Source organism: Stylophora pistillata, chromosome 14 (assembly GCF_964205215.1).
Source record: "Stylophora pistillata chromosome 14, jaStyPist1.2, whole genome shotgun sequence".
Classification (NCBI taxonomy): domain Eukaryota; kingdom Metazoa; phylum Cnidaria; class Anthozoa; order Scleractinia; family Pocilloporidae; genus Stylophora; species Stylophora pistillata.
The window spans coordinates 8,098,277-8,124,036 of NC_142532.1; the positions used below are offsets into that span (position 1 = coordinate 8,098,277).

At 37.7% G+C, this 25,760-nt stretch overlaps 2 protein-coding genes across 2 annotated transcripts in view; both read right to left on the reverse strand.

The window, feature by feature from the left end:
• The window catches only part of LOC148716363 (uncharacterized), a 37,004-nt gene extending 22,561 nt beyond the window's left edge, over positions 1-14,443 (reverse strand). The window contains exon 1 of the mRNA XM_088744849.1: positions 14,347-14,443. The gene's annotated coding sequence lies outside the window, so the exon portion shown is untranslated. The remainder of the gene's footprint in view (positions 1-14,346) is intronic.
• On the reverse strand, positions 774-14,479 carry LOC148716367 (uncharacterized). Its single transcript, XM_088744845.1, has 2 exons — positions 14,347-14,479; positions 774-2,485 (listed from the first exon to the last, which is right to left on the reverse strand). The coding sequence occupies exon 2, from the start codon at positions 2,368-2,370 to the stop codon at positions 1,096-1,098; it is 1,275 nt and encodes a 424-aa protein (XP_088600971.1). The 5' UTR covers positions 2,371-2,485; positions 14,347-14,479; the 3' UTR covers positions 774-1,095.
• Between the last annotated feature and the right edge of the window lie 11,281 nt (positions 14,480-25,760).

Sequence of the window (25,760 nt, forward strand, 5' to 3'; positions counted from 1 at the left end):
CCCGCTAGAGCCATTCCTCTTTAAACTCGGTCGTCGGGCAAAATGGCGGCTGATTTTCCGTATTTTGACTGGGCACAGAAAATTAAAGATTTGAGCAAATTAAAATTTTTTGGAACAGAAATACTCCAAAAAATAAGCTTACTTCGTTAAGCGAAAAAGTATTTTTGGGTTAAGGTCCACTTTAATTCTTAATTTAGTTATCCGTTGGTCTTTCTTTGGTTTATTTATTTATTTAATCTTAATCTATCGATTTGCCACTTATTTGCATTCATCTTTGTTTTGCAGAGAAAGGTTTATTTCAGTTTCTTACCGTTGGTTTCATTAGTCACAAGATCAGAATACAAAACACGACACTTTTTTTCTTTTAAGTTAGGCAGTAAGAGGTATGCATTTAGAAACAATCTTTTCCAGCTCTCTACTTCGGGTCGTTACAGTTATCTGCCTTCCCCTCCTCTCTCCCCTCCCATCCTCCACGTTTTCGCTCTCGCCGTATTTTAGGCGCGTCCAAAACTACGAAAATCGGCTTTTCACTTTAGAAAACTCCATAGAAACACTTCCTGCGCACGTTATTTCCCTGCCATCTCCTCCCACCGTCCACTCTAACTCTAAATCGAAAATGATTGGTTGGATATACGATCAAGAGCTTCTAACGTTAATGCATTATATTGTAGGCTAAATTTTCCACGGAACGTGATCTGCACTTATTTAACTAAAATAATCGTGTATGGGATTTGCATTAAAACGCCTAAGTTTTTTAGACATTTCAAAGTAGCACTTTTAAGCAAGGTTTTAATTGTAGATGCTTTATCTCAAAAAGTATTTTAAAAAAAACCCAAAATTACAACGCATTCATTTGGTTACAATTTCAGCTTTCTCGAGTAAGCTTCATTCAGATTTGTAAAACAAAGAGGACTGTAATTGACACAGGAGCAGGTAAAAATGATTGAGCATACTGCAAGTAGCCAAGTTCGCCAAGGTGTATAGCTAATGTTTGAAAATGTAATTGTAAGAAGTTAAACACAACAGTTCAGGTCCAGCTATTTAAATTGAGAACATCATCAGACTTTGTCTCAAAACCAGAATTCTCTGCTTAACCTAGATGATTGTACGAACTGCTTTTCCCATGTGATCATCGTAATGCTTTTGCAGAGCGTCTTCAGTACGAAATAACTTCTGACAAATCCAGCAGCTAAACTTTTCATCCAAATGTACTTTGTTATGAAGAAGGCTTTCAGCTCGGCCAAACGACTTGTCATAAACCTTACACTTAAAAGGCTTTTCTCCAGTATGTACCCTGTTGTGACGGCGAAGATTTTCCGCTCGGCTAAAGCACTTGTCACAGACCTTGCACTTAAAAGGCTTTTCTCCAGTATGTACCATGATGTGACGGCGAAGATATCCCGCTAGGCCAAAGCACTTGTCACAGACCGTGCACTTAAAAGGCTTTTCTCCAGTATGTACCCTGTTGTGAAGGCGAAGGGTTCCAGCTTGGCCAAAGGACTTCTCACAAACCTTACACTTAAAAGGCTTTTCTCCAGTATGTACCCTGTTGTGATGGCGCAGGGTGTCAGGTCGGCCAAAGGACTTGTCACAAACCTTACACTTAAAAGGCTTTTCTCCAGTATGTACCCTGTTGTGACGGCGAAGATTTTCCGCTTGGCTAAAGCACTTGTCACAGACCTTGCACTTAAAAGGCTTTTCTCCAGTATGTACCATGATGTGACGGCGAAGATATCCCGCTAGGCCAAAGCACTTGTCACAGACCGTGCACTTAAAAGGCTTTTCTCCAGTATGTACCCTGTTGTGAAGGCGAAGGGTTCCAGCTTGGCCAAAGGACTTCTCACAAACCTTACACTTAAAAGGCTTTTCTCCAGTATGTACCCTGTTGTGATGGCGCAGGGTGTCAGGTCGGCCAAAGGACTTGTCACAAACCTTACACTTAAAAGGCTTTTCTCCAGTATGTACCCTGTTGTGACGGCGAAGATTTTTCGCTTTGCTATAGCACTTGTCACAGACCTTGCACTTAAAAGGCTTTTCTACAGTATGTACCCTGATGTGACGGCGAAGATTTCCCGCTAGGCCAAAGCACTTGTCACAGACCGTGCACTTAAAAGGCTTCTCTCCAGTATGTACCCTGTTGTGTAGGCGAAGGGTGTCAGGTCGGCCAAAGGACTTGTCACAAACCTTACACTTAAAAGGCTTTTCTCCAGTATGTACCCTGTTGTGACGGCGAAGACTTCCTGCTTGATTAAAGCGCTTCTCACAAACCATGCACTTTAAAGGCTTTTCTCTCAGTCTCATGTGTCTGCTGTGATGATTGCGAAAGATTCTTGCTTGGCTAAAGCGCTTGTTGCGAACATTGCTTTTCATTGTCCTTTCATCCGAAGGAGCTTTGATATGGCTGCGAAGTTTTTCTGCTATTTTAAAACATTTGTCACGATGGAGGCAATAAATGTTTCGCGATAAGCCTTTTTACTGTTCTTGTCTGTAACAGAATAACAATATGAAGGTTTATTAGTATTGACATTCGATTCATAGTGGTTTTAATTTTGAGCCCTTTTGGAGTTGAACCATGGGAAGAGTCATAAACGGATGGAAGAGATATTCCGAGGGGGGGGGGGGGGGACAAATATCTACAGAAGCTGTAGATGGTGGAAGGGAAATCTAGATTGTAGATGCGATCAGGATAATTTTTTAACTCCACTGCAGGATGTCTGTTATCCACAGGGAAATGCAACATTAAACAAAGTACATCTAAGCTGTCACACAAGTTCAACATTCAAGTCTTCCTCTTGCAATGAATGCAAGTGAAGATTTCTAAACTGTATTGCATATTCTGTCCATGGAGAGTGAAAGTTTTTTTTTCCTAAAACGCATTCTTAGCCTGAGCAAAAAAACCAAGAACCCATATCAAGATAATGTTATCAACTGTTACCTTACACTTGCAGAATTATTTTTATCATTATTATTACGATTATTACAGATAATTATTGGACATTTTATACCACAGAGTATTTTTTCTCTTCATTAAAGGCAATTAAATCAATTTCTTCATCGTCATCAGTATCACAAAAACTGATCTCTATGTGCATCTTGAACCTTGGAGACCAACATAATTGTTTTGAGTACAGACTAAATTAAAATTAAGAATTGTTTCACACTTCCGTGCAAAGCCAGTTTTTCTTTTGTATCAAACTTTGCCTGCTGTTACGTGTTAAATTGTTTTTTGAGGACAATGGCGCTATTGTTTGTAATACTCATTGGATGGCTTGAAATATTAGCGTTCGGCAAGTGTTGAGTTCTGGCGAGGATTTTTCGGTGGAAGAACTTTTGCCTTTCGGAGATTTAGCTCAATAAATTTTGAAGACTTTAAATTGGGTCGCACTGACTTCAAGGGTTCAGTTGTAACGACCACTTTCTTCTTCGTCTACTCTGACTTTTTATTTTATGACTTTGAAACATTGAGAAAATTCCAGTTTAGCGCTTGCCTAGTGGCATTAATGTGTTAGCTGACTTTGATGACTCTCGGCAAAAATCTTTCTAAAACTGACATACAACAGAACACGAAAGCAAACTAGTGCGCAGAAAAAAAAGGTGAGATTTTATCACACTTTCTGTGTCATGAAGACTACCGCGATGAAGATGAAACAAATGCTGCTTGGTAATTACTTAACAGTAAGAATTTTAATTGGCTTGATTCGTTCTGTTACAGTAAGGCTCGATAATGTTCCTAAATAAAGGCTCTAAACTGCGAGATTCTTATAAAGAGAGTGTTCACGTTCAACTCCTGCGTGATTATGGCCCTGTATTTTGTAGTTTAGCCAAAACTAGAGTAATTGGTACTTGTTGGCAAAATGTACCTAACGTGATACCTCAACTATTCTGTATTCACAAACGAAATAGCAACCAGTTTCCATTAAAGAAGCCGTTGGCAGGCGGAGCATGTTAAGTTAAGAGACGAAAACTACTCCCCTAAATCACAATTTCGACCTCATTTTCTGTCCCTAAAGCCTTGAAAGGACAAGCTACTCGAAATGAAGCGCAAACCATCGAGCTTGGATTCGACTTTGAGTTAGATTTCAAACTACAAATCAAGTTGAACTTGTGTTGAAGGAAAAAATTTTTTTGCCCAACTGGGAACTGAATAAATAATCATAATTATTATTTCTCACTGTGGATTAGAATAAGGAGGATGTCAAGATACTTCACACCCAGAAAATCTAAGACACCTAATTCCTTCTTTGCGTGATTCCAAATTTACTCTGCTCAACGACTTAAAACGTGCAAGATAGCACGGTTATGAATTACATCTTTTCAATGATATTTTCAGTACAAAGAAAAGGGGAGATCACAATACATAATTAGCTCTTCTTCGCGAAATGAAATGAAACACTACGTCTTGTGAAATTTGTCTACTAAATGTCTATCATAGTGAATGTGCAATACAGTTCACAACACAGTGACCGGATGCCCGCGTTATTTTTGAAATAATTTCAATAATTTATTCATAACCATATCATGTCACAAATTAAGATTGGATACTTCTAAAATGTATGGCTGACAAAAAACTGCACTAGAAAAAAGGTTGAGGACCGTAGATTACGAAGGTCGAGATGGCCTAATGGTGACCACAATACAAAATATCCAAAAACAAACACTGAAACGTACTTTGTAAGACATTAATTTTCTGAGATAAAAATGGATTAAACTTTACTTAAAAGATCATTCTCAGATATAATTGAGTAGCTCCTGTTTAAATGGCCGTTCCATACGGATGGAGGACAGTACAAAAAGGCCGTTCGCAAAGCTTGACCACGAATGACTAACAGTGGTTACCGCTTAATCATGGGGGTGAAAATTACAGCAACTAAAGGGAACAAAACTTTCGGGGTTTTTACATCCTACCTCTCAGTACAGGTTCGACCGTGTCTAAAAACGTTACCACAACTCGAAGTGTAACTCGAAGTCCGACTCGAACTCGAACCAGAACCCAAACTAGAATATAAACTCGAGCATACCTCACGCCCCCAATTTAAATGCCAGAGGGGGTGTTAGTAATGATGTCAAATGCCAGAGGGGGTGTTAGTAATGATGTCAAATGCCAGAGGAAGTGTTAGTAATGATATAAAGTAAAGCTCTCTCTTAAGCACATACATGCCAACCAGAAAGCTACCGAATCTCAAACTGATCAATGTGTTTAACAAGCTGGTAAAGCGATGATCGGAAAAGAATTATTTTTTTAGAGCGCATGATTCTCGTTTTGTCCAAATTAATACAGCAATGAGGCACTTGTCTGTTGTTGGCCTGTTTCGTCTCAAACTGAAGGAAAGAGCATTAGCTTACTTGTAAATGGCATGTGCTTTCGACAGAAGTCTATAAAGGTCTATAAACTGTAGTTGCTTCGTAAAAAAAATGGGACAGGAAAACCTAGAAGTGAGTTAATGTGCAGGGTATTTGGCAATCTTTTGAGCGAAAAACAAACTAAAGCAAATGTAGTGGTGTGATTTAAACGGGGGACAAGATTGTATATATCAATACGTTCCTCTTTCTTGTTGGAAAAGAACTTTTGGAAGAGCTGAAAACTGCAATAAAATAAAGACTGGAAAAGTTATCCAGTACAGACTTAGCATTGGACATACGTTTTGAATCAAAAATTGAAGTAAAGGCCAAGGGCACGCCAAGATATCCTCTCAAAAATCCGCGAAAGAGCAGTTTACGATGGAACCAATGTTAATAGACGTCTGATATGGTCAGTTCTGATCAAAACAGAAACCTTGATACATATAAAGGCGTGGCTACAAATCTGTGCTTCCGGTGTCGGTAAATGTCATCTTAAGCCGCAATGATTTGCATTATTATAACAAGTTCTATTGTTTTAGCCACAGTAAACTTCTTTTCAAACAAGTTTCTGCAGACGCCGTTTATTTTCGGTTCATCTCCTTGACAAAAATTCTTTACATTATTTACTCTACACATCATGTAGACGCTTCTTGTTTGGTCGGAGTTTTCGAAAAATCGCCATTCTTCTTCTTTTCATCTTGGGTGTATTTTACGCGCGTTTCGCAGAGCGCTGCCCCACGTGCAGTCATGTCAAATTAAAGAAAAACCGATACCAGTGCAATAAGAGGGTCTGAATGGGGGTTCTACTTGTCGGTTGTCGGTTAAAATTCAGTCACTTCGTCGGTAGTCGGTTAAAATTATCGATCTTTGTCGGTAGTCGGTAGTATTCTTCGCCCTTTGTCGCTAGTCGGTTAACCCCATTCACACCCTCCTTTATGTCACCTCTTTCAATCATAATCCTCTTTACCAAACTTTCGTCCTCTCCCGCTTCTTCTCGTGATTTATGTTTTCTCCTCACTTCTCATCGTTCGCCCTTCTTTTCGGAAGCGTTCATCAACTTCTGCTTGCTTGTACGTGTACCACTTGAATCCGGCGCCTTGAGCAGCACGACGGGTTGACCGGCCCAGTTTGTAACTTCTTGGATAATGTGTAATAAAATGTGAAATAGGGCCTGTTTGAGGTACTCTCGTTAGCAGATCTTAGCAGGCTCAGGTGACGCTTAGTCTCCCTCGCAGTCGTTTTTAGTCTCGTCACGCAACGCTCCTTCTCACAAACGGCTGCTCACATTCGATCAACATTCCTTTCCATTTGCTGTCTTTGCATCAATGAGATCACTGACATAGTTTGTTATGCGACCAATCAGAGCACAAGAGATTGTAATCAATATCGTTCTTCCCGCGTTTTCAAATTCTACATTTCATCGTAGTTTCTTGCTGGAGGAAACGCAAAAGGAGGTTTTGCAAAGTGTTCGTTGTTTTATTTGTTCCACTTCAGTTGAGACAAAAGAAAAAATTTATGTTTTTGGAAAAAGTTCTTTTGATTTTCCGGCGAATATTAGTTCCTGTCTGGATGTGAATGTGAGCTACTATTCAGCGACTAGCGAGTTGTCAGTTTGTAAAGCTTGCTACCAAAAATTGATTAAGTTAAAAAAGGCCTCTGTTCATCTTGAAGAGCTCAAAGATAAATTGAAGGGAATCTTCAAGGGTCGAGAACTTCCCAGAAAGAAGCGCTCATTAAGCGTTGAGAGCGACGGTGGAGAAATCCAAGCTTCGTTCCGTGGGAAATACTCAAAATGTTTACAATTCGATCCCATCAATACGACTTGTACCTCTAATGCTACAGCCAATTCTGATATTTCTACCACCATCAGCCAACAAGGACGTTATACTCGGGCAAGATTTCCTATTGGTTATATTGGTGTATTAATTTAGATGCCTCAAAATTATATCACTGGATAAAAAAAAAAACACAAGAAAAACATGCTCAGGGGTATCAGAGCTAGATGAACAGAGTAAACAAAACACTTTTTTGTTGCCTCGTGCGAAATTGAATTCTGTAGTCCATAGCTTTTGAGAATTCACACTGTCTATTCAGTATCCCACTGCAGTGTTAAGTAGTCTATGAATAGTCTGGAACAACACAAATGTACAATATATGAGAGCCTAGTGACAAGTATGTGCCAATGATGACAAACTGTTACAGCCAAAAAATGTCAAAACAGGACCTTGAAAAAGTATGTTAGCCCAGATTTTAACCCAAGAAGTAACCAGCTGCTGCAACTACTGATATAAATGAAATTGATATAAATGTCTTCATACGAGTCTGATCTACTCAAAAGTCTGCAAGATTTTCAATCTCACTGGATAGTGACTAATAGCAGTCTAAAATTTTTGCTCAATATGCAAGCAGAATACAATTTGATACTGGCAGCAGCACCAATGAAGAGATTCAATTTCAAAGAATCAATTGATCAATATAACCCATGGAATCTTTCATAGCATTCTTAATCAAACTTCAGACCATTATCATAAATTATGTTTCTCTCTTACATGTACATGTATACAGTAATTTCTTCACAAGTGAAATGTAACTAATCTCAAACAGATGTTCCATCTTTTGTGACTTCACATAATACTTTCAATTGCTATGATAGAGTATGAGTAGCACACAATTAATTTTATGTCACTTATCAGAAAATGAAATTGACCAGTAATCTGATTTAAAAAATATGATGAATTTATTAGATCACTCATTTTCCTACCACAATGTAGTTGGAGGGCCAAAGAAGCTGTACTGTTCTCCCCAACCCCCTCCCCCACAGTGATTTCCACCACTCTGTGTTCTGTTTTTGTTATTGCCAAACTTTTTTGCCCTGCCCTTTGGCCCTCTTTCTTTAAGTCCTTAATCTCCCTCTGCCCAGTACATAATACAGTTAAGGCAAACACGTTAATGTCACTTATTAGTAATCAGTGATCCAATGCCATATTCTCAACAGTTGCCAATACTACTGGTGGCATTACATCATTTCATATTCCTAACTCCACTATAGGATGTCTGTTATCCACAGAGAGATGCGACATTAAACAAAGTACATCTAAGCTGTCAAACAAGTTCAACATTCAAATCTTCCTCTAGCAATGAATGCAAGATAAGACTATTTCTAAACCGTATTGCAATGAATGCAAGTGAAGACTATTTCTAAACCGTATTGCATATTCTGTCCATGGGTTCACATCAGAGTGAAAGTTTTTTTTTTCCTGAAAATCATGCATTCTTAGCCTGAGCACAAAAACCAAGAGCCCATATCAAGATTATGATATCAACTGATGGCTTGCATTTGCAGAACTATTTTCATCATTATTACTATTATTACAGATAATTATTAGATATGTTATAACCCAGAGTAATTTTTCTCTAAAAGCAGCTAAATCAATATCATCAGCATCATCAGTACCACAAAAATTGATCTCTATGTGCACCTTGAACCTTCAAGACAAACATAATTGTGTTGAGTACAAAACAAAATTACAATGTAAAATATCTCATAATTGAAGACCCCAAACAAGATTTTGTTATGAACTTTTCCTATTGCAAATGCAGGAGTGTGAAGAGTCACTGAGAGCATTGGTAATCCTTTCACTCCCAAGTTGTAATTAGCAATTCTCTTCATTAAATGTATGAAAGCGATCCTCGCAGTAATAAACCCTACTTATGTACTAGTGAAAATAAGGCCTGAGAAAAATTCAAGCCCATATGGGATTTGACCTTATGACTTCTGTGATCAGTGCAGTCCTCTATCAACTGAGCTAACAAGCCAACTGGGAGATGGTCATTATGTTGGTTTGTATTAAACCTGTTGAAGTGATATCAATCAATGAATTTTGAATACATGAAAGTCGTATAAGTGTACTGAAGTTTCATGAAATGTTTGAAAACAATCCTCACAGTGATAAACCCTACTTGTGTAGTGTTTAGTACTGTAATAGAAAAGTAACATTACCAACCAACATAATGACCAGACCCCAGTTGGCTTATTTTCACTACTTAAGGTAATTCCCTTGAAATTGTTCTACTATCAAACTTTTTTTGAAACTTGGTATAATTAACATTCATGATATAAACATTAAAAAAATGCAATAAAGAAATGGTGTAACAGTACTTGTTTAAGTGTCAGCAGGCTCTTAAAATGTGGTATTTTTACTGGTTGTGCATTAAAAATTGAAATCACCTTCATACACAATTTAGCCTTGGATACTTGAAAGACACAAAATTTTATTTTTAAATTAAAGCGTCTTTTATCAAAATAAGCAGTATTGCTTAATTTTAGCTGTTTTTGATTGCCTGGCTGTGGGGATTTTGCACTTTTTCAGACAGTTTCACGGTTAGCTTGAAGTTCTCGCCTTGGCCAAAATACACCAAGTACGGAACTATTTTCCAAAAAAATTTAATGCTCTACTATCAAACTTTTTTTCCTCTTCAAATATGTTCTTTATTACACTGTTCATAGCAAATCCTTGGAAAAAAATCGGGTGGCACCATGCTTCTTTCCTCACAAACTGAAGCGAAAGGTGGACATGGTTTTGAGATCGTAGTCAGGATGGAGAATTTGCACGGTGAGGAGCGGGACAAGACACAAAATGGTGCCCATCGTGTTCGATGTATGCACTCGATACACATACATACATTTATTTGATAAAGCAGGATGTGTTACATAATATGGCAGCCAAGGGCTGATGTGGACCTACATCCAAAAATTATAAAAAATTTTATATGCATATATATTATGACAATATTGGTAATAAGAAAAGAAAAAAAATAGGTTAAGATTATATAAAATGTACAGGATAAAATCAAGTTAAAAATATACATAGTCATTGTGTTTGTTAGCTAGCATAGGAGCTCTGAATGAGAAATGATTGATGTCCTTGGAAAATCTACGTAGAATTTGCTTGAAATTGTCTTTACTTATTGTCTCATTTATATTGATTAATCTATTAAGAAATGTCCAAATTGTTGGTCCTCTGCATTAAATAGATTGTTTGCCAGTTTCATATTTTACATGTGGAATAACAAATTGGCTGCCCCTTAGGGAAGATCTACTGCCAGATTTTAAAGTAAATAAAGATGCAAGGTTGTCAGGAACATTATATTTGATGACATCAAACACAAACAGCAGTAAACGCCTGTTGTAGAAGTATGACATGGGAAGCCAGTTAAGACTTTGAAGATCATCTTGTTCGTGAATTAGTCTAGCTCCTCTTTCATGTATAGGATTCAAGGAGAAGCTTGTTTTCGGTTGATTTTATGTGTTTGATATCGCCAACACAGAAAGTCATACTTGGAAAGTGTGCAAAAATAACAAAGAATGAGGTAAGTCAAGATTTGATGAGATTTTGAAGCTATAAACCTTTAGTTGAAACTACTTTGTAGCACTGGCGTTTTGTTAATTCCAGTGAGCTAGGGTTCAATATTTTTTGGTTTGGGGCAACAAAGGCTTGACAAAGAAACTTGAAGAAAACACTGTTGATTTCTGTTCTTTGTATGTTTTTTTTGTTTGGTTTCTATACACAGCAAAATGTGAATTCTTCACCCATCACTCTAACAGGAGTGATATATACAGTACAATGTAGTATACTCTGAAAAACTACAAACTGTACTTTAAAATTTGCTTTTTATACTTCAGAACCACACTTCAATGTCTCACTGGTCCTCATCTGACTACGACATTTTCTGTGCAAAAATTATTTCAGAACATTAATTGCACAAATCACAATCTTAACTAATTTGCATTACCTATAAAGTACTGACATAATTTGCGCCAGCACCCGCTTGTTTGAAGAGACTCTGGGTTTGTTGTCAAACCTCTCCATCAGAACTTGCTTCAACCCTTCTTCCTTGCCTCTTTGGTATACCACTTGTAGGTGAGGGAGACCATGCCATGTCATATGACCCTCCTATCTCCACATTTTCCTTTTCACTATCATCTTTCCACAGGTTTCTTTTGCTTTCTAAACTTTCCAGACATGATTCCTTTGCCAACTTTTCAATTTGGGGCCCTACCTCCCTCTCGCGAGCCTTCAGCGAAGACTCTCCAAGTGATGGTATGTTGATGGATGACAACAACTCCTTTACGTGGGTAGGACCTGTGCCTGTGTGTAGCATCCCTCAAATATGTCGATTCAACTTATTAAAAAATTGGCTAGATGTTAAATGGATGCTTTAATGGTGGAAAACAATATTTTTAGCAATGTTAAATGTAAACAAACCTGCAGCGAGCTTCGTGTTTATATTAAACATTGGTCTCCCTCGCGTTGTTCCGGTGCTGCAGTGGGTCTTGTGTGTTCGACTGATATTTGTCTCTCCACACTCAGAGTTAGAACAGCATATGCAGAGTAGTGATGCTAGCCCAGAGACTGTTTCTTTTATGCAGTTGGAGAGCCATAGAGCTGCCCCAGATGCTTCACATCCCCATCCAAAGCCTCAGCAAGGACATTTAATTCTACAACTTGACAGCCATGAAGTGGAAATCCACTGCAGACTTCCGAATCGCGCACATTCTTTTCATTTTCTTGTTTTTCAAGAGCAGACCAGGAAGTTTTCAGCCGATTTGCGGCATTCTTATTGCGAGCAAAAGCTTTTGCTCTGCAAAAGTGGCCCTTGTATGTTCTTCTCACACTAGCGAGAAGAACAGCCGCCATCTTGGATGTCGCAATGTTATGCGCAGAAAAGGTTGCGCAATAAAAAACAAGGGAATCACATTAAGTTATCTTGATCTAACACCAAATTCTCAGAACTGATTTACCAGGAAATGTGTAGCAGCTAGGAAGGAGAATTAACAATCAGATATTAAGAGTTAAAGGTTAATCCAGTAGCACTTTATCTCAAGAACATTTGACAGAGGAAATGTGTGAGGTCCAGGCAAGTTAAACAATCTCTTTAAAAAACCCACTCAGATAAATAAACTTCAGATAAATAAAGTGTATTTCAGTTGAAACTGTGCGATTTAAATAACCTGGTGTAGACATCGACTTCCTTTCTGATCGCATTCTGGAACATTCTTTTAGAGAGAAAAACGTGTAGAAATAAATATGCACTGATTAAGCTCTGAGTATTCAATACATCACTACACGATCACGAAGATGTACATGTATGCTAATGTGAAATGTTAAACATAGTCCAAACGATTATTCTGAATTGTGCCCTTTTGAAAGTTGTTGATGTTTATTTGCCTTCAATAGTTCATTACATCACATAATAGATACTACAATATAAACAAGATACAGCAGGAGATCTAGCAAACTCTGCTGAGCTTTTTTAAAGATGATCCCAATTTAATTATAATATCATTTGAAATAGTTTACTAATAATAGATGGCGGATATTAATTCTTTCTTATTGATCAGAGATTTGCAAATACACAATTATTTTGTTTTCTCAACATGCTGATAGAAACTCAAATACCTGTAATACAAATCATTTTTTTGAACATATAGTTTTAGAAATTTTTTGAAAAGATTGTAAGAATTTATATTTCTAATCTCACTCCATAGACTGTTCCATACAATGGCTCCCCTATATCTCATAGAAAATTTACCATTATTTGTTCTATTAAATTCTATATGTATCTGTGACACTATTCATGTACTGTAAGAATGTAAGTTATCATTGGTAATAAAAAAGTTATTAAAAAATACTGGAAGCTTGTCATGCTAATATGATACATGAAAACTGCTGTCAGGTATGTGTTTAGTTCTTAGATTTTTAGTATTTCTAACGACTGAAACAAAGGTCTTGTATCTTCATTATAATTTGAGAAGGTCATGATCCTCACAGTTTTCTTCTGTATCTTGAAGATAGAGAGAAGTCTAGTCGGATAAGTACTCCCCCAAATGATGTTACAATAATTCAAGTAGGGGTAAATCATGGTATGATAAAAAGTTAGCAATGTTTTAGAGATTAAGTGATGTCTTGCCCTGGCCATTATGCCTGTCATCTTTGAGATTTAACTAGCAATATGGTTAATATGGTACTTCCAAAAGAGTTCTTCATCAATGTATATTCCCACAAATTTTGTATATTTCACTTGGTCAATTGTATGTTCGTTAATAATGACATTTGCTTTGTGTTTTAGCTTTGTTCTATTCCTTTTAAATATTATGAAATTTCTTTTATTAATATTGAGAGGACTTAGTAGTAGTAGTTAGCCAAGCTGTTACTTTTTTGAGTTCTTGATTCATAGTTTTATATAGGGTCATTACATCATGGTGATTTAAGAACAAATTTGTGTCATCTGCAAATATAATAAATGATAATATCTGGGAACATTCGGTTATATCATTTATGTAAATTAGAAATAACAGAGGCCCCAAGACGGAACCGAGTGGTACTCCACAGTTGATTGTTAAACTGTTCGAGTTGGTGCTCATATATTTTACAAATTGTGTTCTACATGTTAAGTAGTTCTTAAACCAGTCGAATGCAACTCCTCTTATCCCATAGTGCTCTAGTTTTTGAAGTAAGATATTATGATCCACAGTATCAAATGCTTTGGAGAGGTCTAGAAATACACCCATGGTAAATCGTTTAATATCATCAATTGCTTTTGTTATCTTTGTCACAAGTTCTAAAATAGCTAGGTTTGTTGAGCGCTTATTACGAAATCCATACTGACTTTCACTCGAAATGTTATGTTTATCTAGGACACTAACAATTTTCTTATACATTAGACAAATTAGTATTGGTGGTGTTATTGACAAACAAAAAAGAAACCATATACATATAACGCCAGTCATTAACTCTCGAAATTTAATTTAATAAACTCTCTACAGAAGCTGTTTAGATGACGGCAAGATACTCCACGAGCTCTCGACATTTCTGGGTTGGAATAATTATCCATCGAATGTGTCGAAGCTAAGTCTTAAATGCTGAGTAAAAATGACTAACTATCAACTATTAAAGTTAAAATCATTTCTCACGCAACTGGTGTGGGTGTAGAACTACAGCTTACCTCAGAAAGATGCAAAAATTCGAAGCAACAAGTCTGCATGAAGACGTCACACGCACTGCTCAATTTTGGCGGCTAGATCCAGTTTCCTCACGGTATACTTCGTGAAAGATTTCACACTGGACTGGACTTTGAAATTCTCCTCATTGTTCAAACAAACAAAACAAAGAGATAAATAGCCCTTTTTACAGTTCCCGGCGCCATACTGAATGTGTAACCGCGCAAACATGATAGCGAGGTTAGTGTTGAGTCGCATCGCGAGTTCTAGTGAGAATTTAGTGAAATGTGGTGGTGCTCTGTCCTTTTCATCGAGATATTTCGACAATCAACGATACTTTCGCTATGCAGGATATTCCTCCTTCTTCTTCGAAAAGAATAGGAAGACACTGTGCCGCTTTTTGGTTGTGCTAATAGCTATTATGACACAACAGGTAATCCACCAGGTCTGCATTTCTTCTTGTTTCCTAATGACGTCCAGCATCGAATCAGATGGTGCAATCTCCTGAAGCGCCAGCATGGAAAGGACGGATTCTTCATCACAAAATCAACATTTTTGTGCTCAGAACATTTCAAAAAAGAAGACATGCGAAAAAACGTGGGCAGGTCGCTGGAAATTGGAGAAAGGTTTATAATGTTTGTACGATTGTTTTGTTGCTTGGATACCGAAAGAAAATGCCTGCTTTGATTTTCGGTATTGAATTGTTTATGCTGGGATATTTTTCTCCATATTAAAAAGGTGACATTTATATTTCTTTGTGCATTGTGGTCTTATACGATATCTTTGAACTGAAGGTAAAATTATAAAATTGTAATGTACAATTAAAATGTAAAATTATGAATTTATAAAATGATGAGTTTAATTATTATATATATGGGCAGAACCATCTCGATTTAACTGGTCAGTACCGAAAAAACTATGGAAAATGCCTACTAAAAGGGTCCGGTAGCAACTGTGACAACTCAAGGAGAGTCATTTGAAGTTGAACAGGAATTATTTCACCAAGAAGTTAAAGCACCTGTGTCAACTGTCAATGGTGCTTCATCTTCACCAGCTCAAATTTAATACTCAAATTGATTTAGGTGTAGTCTTTCCTTGCATTAAGAAATATTAATATTAATGTTGTTAGTACTCAGGGAAAAAATATGATGTTGGGCTTGTGAAATCAAGATAAGGTACCATTGTACATTGTATAAATAAGGGAAGTGATTGGCATGACAATATGTTGTGTCTTGTGGCTTAAGCGTTTACAACTGTTACACTTTTTATTCTGGTACTGTAAATATAGAAACTTTGCTCAGGTACTGCATTGGAATAATGTGTGAAACAAAACTTTTCGCGCTCGAGATGCACCGACAGACAGTAGGCTATATATAGAATATGTGGTTTCTTTTTTCAGTGTACTTGTGACTGCGGTTTTGAAAGGAATGACGGTTAGTTTCTATCAAGATAGGGAGGAGAAGCTAATCCGAAAGATATAAGGCGAGAATACAAATCGGAGAGGGACACTACTCCATGTCATCATTTCAAAAAAAGATCATCGATTTTCTTTCTCTTAACAACCAAACCAACAAGTTTGCTTTTTGGCAATTTGAACTCGAGTTTGATTATCCTTCCTGCTTCATTCTGATGGTGAAATCGAGTTGAACGGTAAGTAGACTAAGTTGTGGCTCCAATGCTAACACAGGCTATATCTAGTTACATAATCTATATTTCCCATTCATCGCAACTGCACGTGCATGCTGCCAGGAAGTTCACAAATTCTACCAGTCAGGTCTTGGAAACTGGAAGAGCAGAGCAATTCTCTTCGTTGGATTAGCATGTCTAGTGTATAATGTACAGTTATACCCATAATAGATCTGATGGCGGTGACCGTTCAACGCCAGTATGTCCAGTTCACTTCGCATTTTTAATGTGCTACAAAGTTCAAATTAAACAAAGAAACAGTGACTTTAATTCTTATGATAAAAATCTAGTAAAAATTGCAATATTGGTTGACAGAGATCCAGCTATCTTTTTCTCTCTTTCTTCCTTTGAAGAAAGAGAGATTTTCACAAGCGAGGTTTTCACATCGTAATAATTTTAGATCTTTGTACGTGAAGTTAACTTTCTCTCGCAGTTGCTCTTACTTTTCGCTTAGGGTTTATAGTTTAAATAAAACTGATTGCCACCCAAGTTATCTTTGGATGAATTGAATGCAGACACTGTGCAGTTCCCATGCAGTTGAATCACCTCACAACGCCACTGAAACAGGTGATAACGATCAAAGTCATAAGATGCGTAACTTCAAAACTTAGGCTACGTTTGAGTAACATATAAACTGTAAAAATATTTCATGAGTCACTAAAACTTCGACTGATACTCTGTTTAATCACTTTTGCTTCCAGAGAAATAAATACAGCTAAATGATAACAACCACAGCCTTTTATGGCCAGCTATTGTCACACGTCCAATAACCTTTGCTCGTATGGGGTCTGTTGAGATTGCACAAATAAAAACAATTGAAAGAGATAATTTGGAAGGCGAAACAACGAAGCTAGTACGTACATACCAACTTGGAGTCTTTCAATTTCGGAAATATTTCATAGATCTGTGCAAGTTGTATGATGAATAATGCAATACTAATGATACTTTAAACTATTCAATCATTTCAAAAACAGTTGGCTATATCAGGCGTATTTTATTATTTTAGTCAAACCTCGCCTCATATTTATTTTCTTTGAAATTTTGGTAGCAGTGTCGTTTGTCGTTCAGTTCAAGCAAACGAAATCTTTTCAACGCAACCTCTAACGCAACGTTTTCATTTTAAAGTAAACCTGCCCTTTTCCCTACGGGTTGAATGCTACTTGCGTAGCCCTGAGTTTCGATTGTCTTCAACCTAGATGTTACCAACAACAGCTAAACCTCTGCAAAACTATTGTCTTACTTCATTTCGATTATCATTCATTCTCCATAAAGAAAGGGCGGGATTGCTTGAAGAAGACAAAAGTAAAAACACTACCGTCACTTTAAAGGCGGAATATGTTTCGGAGGTCCTGTGGCCAACACGGTACGTAACATACAGAAAAAGTCAACAAAATGTATATCAACGTCGTTACAGGTTTCTTGTATTTTCGCTACGTTTATCGCCGATCTACCAAGAATTCAATTGTTTCTTGCCGCTCACTTCTTCAATCGGCGATGAGCTTGCTTTGCAGCTTTCGCTTTGATGTAATCCAACTGCTGTATTATGCATTCAAGCTAAGAGAATGTAAATATAGTTTATGGACTTGAACTACGATTCATGCTTCTTACGAGTTTTCTGTGCAAGATGTAGGTATTACACAATTATGACTAGTCTTTGTAAATACAGTCCATCCTGTATTAAGTCGTACCGTGTTAAGCGGTCTCCTCTACTAGCGGTCAGCTGTCAAATTCCCCATTTTTTCCCTTAACTTCTGCGCTAGCTTGTAACTCTCATCTCTACTAAGCGGTCGTGGTCACCTTTTGCTAAGTCCCGACGGCCTGTTTATATTGTCCTCCCCCTGTTTGCACGGTGTCACCTAGAGCGGAAACACTCAAATAAAACTAACGACAAGCTTTTAAGTTTAATCCATATCCCGAAATCAATGCTAATAGTATTTCTGAGCGAGTTTTTATTCATTCAAATTTGGAGCAAAATGGCTTTTTATATCGTTTTTCACTATACCTCTCACTGTGGAGTGAGCCTGTATTAAGCAGTCAACCTGTATTGAGCGGCCACCATGCCAAACCTTGTAAGTGACCAATTAATACAGTACAGGTTCAACTGCAGATAGTTTTTGTCCCATGTACCTTACAGCATAGGAAGTTATTCTTCCCACGAGATAACTTGTCAGACAGCAATCTAATAGCAAATTATTTGTCATGTAGCTTCTGAGGCTTGAGAGAAGAATTATTGCTTGTTATTTCTCCTTTTTTCTGAAGAGTGCTAGATTTATCTTAATTCCTATGAGCAGAATTGAAAAAGCTATTACATTTGATTGAAATCCGGCTTTATGCATCAGAAGAGGATAAATTGACTTTTACAGTGTAAATAAATTGAGACTAACTGTGGTCAGACCTCTTTGCGTCCTCACGGATATGAATCGGCGGACTTTAATTGGAAAGCCGGATGGTTCTTTAAAAGGCTTTTGAAAACTTCGCATGAATTTCATTTCATCAGAAATTAAAGTAATGGAAAAGTCCTACATTTAATTATTTTAAAATACATGTTTCTACTTCCAGGCTTCTCTGCGCCAAATCCCCTGTGCGAAAAGTAATTGAGAAATAACTTCAATTACCGTATTTATTCGCCTATAAGCCGAGCGATTTTTCCAACAAATTAAACTGAGAACAGGTAAATTCTCGCCAAGGAAGGGGGTTCGGCTTATAGCCGAGTATTTTCGCCAAAAAATATTTACGGGTGCTTAACAAGATTCGAAATTCAATGTTTATTCGACAGTAAGCCGATCGATTATCAACAAACACAAATTTCCGAGATCACGAAAGGTAGGTACATGTAAATCATTGTTGGTTCTGCTCGACGGAAGCTCGAATCGCATAGGAGTTTCATCCATATATTTGAACAGCCTGGAGAGCGAATGGCCATACCGCTGCCGAAGTGCGATCACGAACCGATGGAACTGGATGATCTTTTCTTCCAGATCTTGTGGGAGTCGCTGGGCCAGGGTTGTCCTAGTGCGAAGGCTGATGGAATGGCGCTTTTTCCATCTCTGGTAGCAACCCAGTGAGGCTCTGAAGTCTGGATCACTGCTCAACTCCTTCGCTTTTAGCCGTAGAATTAATCCGCTTACAGCAATTCCTGTAAAAGATAACAGAGATCAATTGCTTGACTTGTTTTGACGACATGAAAAACTGGCCAATCAGAAGCGGTCATTCCCACAGTTTGTGTAAACATTGCAACACGATCTGACAGATATCAGTTGATCGAAGCTTTTCTTTGTTTTAAAGAAGCGAAAGACTTACCTTGACTCCCCTGCTCTGAAAACCTGTCCAGTAGTGTTTGATCCAATTCAGGATACTTTGGCGAAAAGCAGCCCATCGTCTTTCGCTTTGCTGACATTTTAAGCTCACCATAAAACAGGTTCGCTTGATCTTTTCGCCAGCGACGCACCATCGATTCACTGATTCCGTAATCTCTAGCGATGTCGGAGTTGTTCTCGACGGCCTCTGCTTCAGCAACGACTTTTAGTTTGAACGCTAAGTTGTATGAAGAACGACGAACTTTCGGCATGATGATCGATTACGATAACTTTGAAAGAGAGCGATTGTTTGAGACAGAATTCTGAACTCTGGTGAATGTTTTGTTATGTCACGCATGGTTCTATTCATTTACACATTAAATTCAACTTATCTGTGATTTGTTGTTACTTTCAATTAAACGACCAATAACAACTGAGTAAATAACCTACCTTTTGGTTACATGTTTCCCGAGAGGGAAGCTCCTTTTGTTTTCGGTTTATGTTAATTCATCTCAGTTAACGACACTCGTGGAGTACTTTGCAATTATTAGGTCTCGGCTTATAGCCGAATGTTTTGTGTTTATTTTTTATTTCAATGCAACAGCTGCTGACATGAAGAAGTTTAGGGTCTCGGCTTATAGCCGAGATCGGCTTATAGGCGAATAAATACGGTAGTATCCTTTGCGCGCTAGAAGAGGGCGTCGAAAGCTACTTTTTTCTGTCTAACTGCTGAGTATCTATGAAAAGGACTGGGATACAGTTATTGAGTAATTAAAGCCCACCTTCATCATTATTCTTCCTCTTACCTCTATGAATTAGTTTTAGAGGTGTATTGCTTTTTCTCGAGTATTCAAGAACGAGATCATGTATTTTCCGTCCCGTCAACATTGCAAAATACCATCTTATATATCATGAAGAGATATGAAGCGCCCTTCATCATTTGCTTTATAAAGGTAAGCGACTGACGTAATAAAGCTTGTTAGGAAATTCAATTTTTCCCTTGATCCCCCTATTCTGATGGTTTGATCAATGGTTTGATTGTCTGTGTTCGGAAAGAACTCTCTGAGAGCCTAAATGATATAGAAAAAATACTTGAGGTTTCAGTCGCTTCTGCTATAATTTCATATGCTCGACGCAAGTTTCTTTTCCGTTGTATTTTAAGAAACCGATGGAGTAGAAGGCCAGTGCCATGAAAAATACGACAGGCAATTTGAGTTCACTCAGCCTTAAGCCGAGAAGGAACACAATGATCCATTCGTATTTAAGTCATCCTTCGATTCAAAATCAAGGGAAAGTTCTGATATGATTCACTCTCTATTATTCGACAGCAACTTTCTTTTTCTTTGAATTTTAAGGGAACCGGTGTCATAAACAGCATGACTAAAAACAGGATCTCACTCCTTTTTTAGCCCACATCACGCCGGCCTGAGGATAACATTTGCTTGTTATTTTATTGATATTTGCATTTACTATTGATTTTGTAAAACAAAACTGAATCCAAATGGAATTGGCGGGGACATTTTAATAAGCACTTTTTTCTAATTTCAAACCTAATTATCTCCAAATTTTTGCGTGGCTACCCCCAATTTTATTTTAGGATTTTGACAGCCCTTGGTAAAATTACATAATCATTGGCCTGGCAAAATTAGATCCCTTTCGGAGGCATAGACCTTAAGAACCTCAAAGCGCTGTTTTTCGTTCAACAAAATGTCTATACATAACCTGTAGAAGGAAGCATCGCTGACCACTTAAAATCGTTTTAAACTTTGAACGTCTAACTTTCCTAAAGTTGAATTAGAAACCCTTGCGTACTTATCAGTTTTTAAACGTTTGGAATTTGACTACAACCAGTCCCTTTACGGCAACACGACGGACTTCGGCGAAGTCTTTACAGTTATCTGCCTTCCCCTTCTCTCTCCCTTCCCCATCCTCCACGTTTTCGCTCTCGCCGTATTTTAGGCGCGTCCAAAACTACGAAAATCGGCTTCTCACTGTAGAAAACTCCATAGAATCACTTGCTGAGCACGTTATTCCCCTGCCCTATCCTCCCACCGTCCGCTCTAACCCTAAATCGAAAATGGTTGGTTGGATATACGATCAAGAGCTTGTAACGTTAATGCATTGTAGGCTAATTTTTCCACGGAACGTGATCTGCACTTATTTAACTAAAATAATCGTGTATGGGATTTGCATCAAAACGCTTATGTTTTTTTAGACGTTTCAAAGTAGCACTTTTAAGCAAGGTTTTAACTGCAGATGCTTTATCTCAAAAAGTATTGTAAAAAAACCCAAAATTACAACACATTCATTTGATTACAATTTCCGCTTTCTCGAGTAAGCTTCATTCAGACCTGTAAAACAAAGAGTACTGTAATTGACACAGGAGCAGGTAAATATGATTGAGCATACTGCAAGTAGCCAGGTTCACCAAGGTGTATAGCTAATGTTTGAAAATGTAATTGTAAGAAGTTAAACACAACAGTTCAGGTCCACCTATTTAAATTGTCTCAAAACCAGAATTCTCTGCTTAACCTAGATGATTGTACGAACTGCTTTTTCCATGTGATCATCGTAATGCTTTTTCAGGGCGTCCTCAGTACCAAATAACTTCTGACAAATCCAGCAGCTAAACTTTTCACCCAAATGTACTTTGTTATAAAGAAGGCTCTCACCTCGGCCAAACGACTTGTCATAAACCATACACTTAAAAGGCTTTTCTCCAGTATGTACCATGTTGTGACGGCGAAGATCTTTCGCTTTGCTATAGCACTTGTCACAGACCTTGCACTTAAAAGGCTTTTCTCCTGTATGTACCCTGATGTGACGGCGAAGATTTCCCGCTAGGCCAAAGCACTTGTCACAGACCGTGCACTTAAAAGGCTTTTCTCCAGTATGTACCCTGATGTGACGGCGAAGATTTTCCGCTAGGCCAAAGCACTTGTCACAGACCGTGCACTTAAAAGGCTTTTCTCCAGTATGTACCCTGTTGTGAAGGCGAAGGGTGTCAGGTCGGCCAAAGGACTTGTCACAGACCTTACACTTAAAAGGCTTTTCTCCAGTATGTACCCTGTTGTGAAGGCGAAGATTTTCCACATGGCCAAAGCACTTTTCACAGACCGTGCACTTGAAAGGCTTTTCTCCAGTATGTACCCTGATGTGACGGCGAAGATTTCCCGCTAGGCCAAAGCACTTGTCACAGACCGTGCACTTGAAAGGCTTTTCTCCAGTATGTACCCTGTTGTGAAGGCGAAGGGTTCCAGCTCGGCCAAAGCACTTGTCACATACCGTGCACTTAAAAAACCTTTTCTCCAGTATGTACCCTGATGTGACGGCGAAGATTTCCCGCTTGGCTGAAGCACTTGTCACAGACCTTGCACTTTAAAGGCTTCTCTCCAGTATGTACCCTGTTGTGAGGCATGAAACGTTTTGCCATAAGTCTTTCTACTGTTCTTGTCTGTAACAGAATAACAATATGAAGGTTTATTAGTATCGACATTCGATTCATAGTGGTTTTAATTTTGAGCTCTTTTGGAGTTGAACCATGGGAAGAGTCATAAACGGATGGATGAGATATTCCGGGGGGGGGAGCAAATATCTACAGAAGCTGTAGATGGTGGAGGGAAAATCTAGATTGTAGATGCGATCAGGATAATGTTTTGACTCCACTGCAGGATGTCTGTTATCCACAGGGAAATGCAACATTAAACAAAGTACATCTAAGCTGTCACACAAGTTCAACATTCAAATCTTCCTCTTGCAATGAATGCAAGTGAAGATTTCTAAACTGTATTGCATATTCTGTCCATGGAGAGTGAGAGTTTTTTTTTCCTTAAACGCATTCTTATCCTGAGCACAAAAACCAAGAACCCATATCAAGATTATGATATCAACTGTTAGCTTACACTTGCAGAATTATTTTCATCATTGTTATTACGATTATTACAGATAATTATTAGAAATTTTATACCACAGAGTATTTTTTCTCTTAATTAAAGGCAACTAAATCAATTTCATCATCATCATCAGTATCACAAAACTGATCTCTATGTGCGCCTTGAACCTTAGAGACAAACATAATTGTTTTGAGTACAGACTAAATTAAGATTAAGAATTGTTTCATACTTCCGTGCAAAGCCTCTCTTGCTCCCATTGTGTTTTGCAATTTCTTAAGAAAATATGTTTCACTACCAGTTTTTCTTTTGTATCAAACTTTGCCTGCTGTTACGTGTTAAATTGTTTTTCAAGGACAATGGCGCTATTGTTTGTAATACTCATTGGATGGCTTAAAATATTAGCGTTCGGCAAGTGTTGAGTTCTGGCGACGATTTTTTAGTGGAAGAACTTTTGCCTTTCGGAGATTTAGCTCTAGAGATTTTAGAGACATAAATTGGGTCGCACTGACTTCAAAGGTTCAGTTGTAAAGACTACTTTCTTCTTCGTGTACTCTGACTTTTCATTTTATGACTTTGAAACATTGAGAAAATTCCAGTTAGCGCTTGCCTAGCGGCATTAATGTGTTAGCTGACTTTAATGACTCTCTGAAAAAATCTTTCTAAAACTGACATACAACAGAACACGAAAGCAAACTAGTGCGCAGAAAAAAAAAAGGTGAGATTTGATCACACTTTTTGTGTCATGAAGACTACCGCGATGAAGATGAAACAAATGCTACTTGGTAATTACTTAACAGTAAGAATTTCAATTGGCTTGATTCTTACTGTTACAGTAAGGCTCGATAACGTTCCTAAATAAAGGCTCTAAACTGCGAGATTCTTATAAAGAGAGTGTTCGCGTTCAACTCCTGCGCGATTATGGCCCTGGATTCTGTAGTTTAGCCAAAACTAGAATAATTGTTATTTGTTAGCAAAATGTACCTCACGTGATACCTCAACTATTCTGTATTCACAAACGAAATAGGACCCAGTTTTTATTAAAGAAGCCGTTGGCAGGCGGAGCCTGTTAAGTTAAGAGACGAAAACTACTCCCCTAAATCACACTTTCCACCTCATTTTCTGTCCGTTTAGCCTCGAAAGGACAAGCTACTCGAAATGAAGCGCGAACCATCGAGTTTGGATTCGACTTTGAGTTAGATTTCAAATTACAAATCGAGTTGAACTTCTGTTGAAGAAAAAAAAAAAACATTTTGGCCCATTGGGAACTGAATAAATAATCATAATTATTATTTCTTACTGTGGATTAGAATAAGGAGGGTGTCAAGATACTTCAGACCTTGAAAAATCAAAACTCAGACCTAGAAAATCTAAGACACCTAATTCCTTCTTTGCGTGATTCCGAAGTTACCTTATAAGGTACTCTGCTCAACGATTTAAAACGTGCAGGATTGCACTGTTATGAATTACATCTTTTCAATGATATTTTCAGTAGAAAGAAAAGACCAGATCACAATACATAATTGGCTCTTGTTCGCAAAATGAAATGAAACTCTATGTCTTATGAAATTTGTCTACTTAATGTCTATCATATTGAATGTGCAATACAGCTCACAACACAGTGACCGGATGCACGCGTTACCTTTGAAATAATTTCAATAATTTATTCCTAACCATATCATGTCACAAAGATTGGATACTTCTAAAATGTATGGCTGACAAAACACTGCACTAGAAAATTGGTTGAGGATCGTAGATTACGAAGGTCGAGATGCCCTAATGGTAACCACAATACAAAATATCCAAAAACAAAAATTGAAACGTACTTTGTAAGACATTAATTTTCTGAGATAAAAATGGATTAAACTTTACTTGAAAGACCATTCTCAGATATAATTGAGTAGCTCCTGTTTAAATGGCAGTTCCATACGGATGGAGGACAGTACAAACAGGCCGTTAGCAAAGGTTGACCACGAATGACTAACAGTGGTTACCGCTTAATCATGGGGGTGAAAATTACAGGAACTAACGGGAACAAAACTTTCGGGGTTTTAACATCCTACCTCTTAGAATATAAACTCGAGCATACCTCACGCCCGCAATTTAAATGCCAAAGGGGGTGTTAGTAATGATGTCAAATGCCAGAGGAAGTGTTAGTAATGATGTAAAATAAAGCTCTCTCTTTTTTAAGCACATACATGCCAACCAGAAAAGTACCGAATCTCAAACTGATCAATATGTTTAACAAGCTGGTAAAGCAATGATCGGAAAAGAATTATTTTTTTTAGAGCGCATGATTCTCGTTTTGTCCAAATTAATACAGCAAAGAGGCACTTGTTTGTTGTTGGCCTGTTTCATCTCAAACTGAAGGAAAGAGCATTAGCTCACTTGTAAATGGCATGTGCTTTCGACAGAAGTCTATAAACTGTAGTTGCTTTGTAAAAAAGATGGGACAGGAAAACCCAGAAGTAAGTTAATGTGCAGGGTATTTGGCAATCTTTTGAGCGAAAAACAAACTAAAACAAATGTAGTGGTGTGATTTAAACG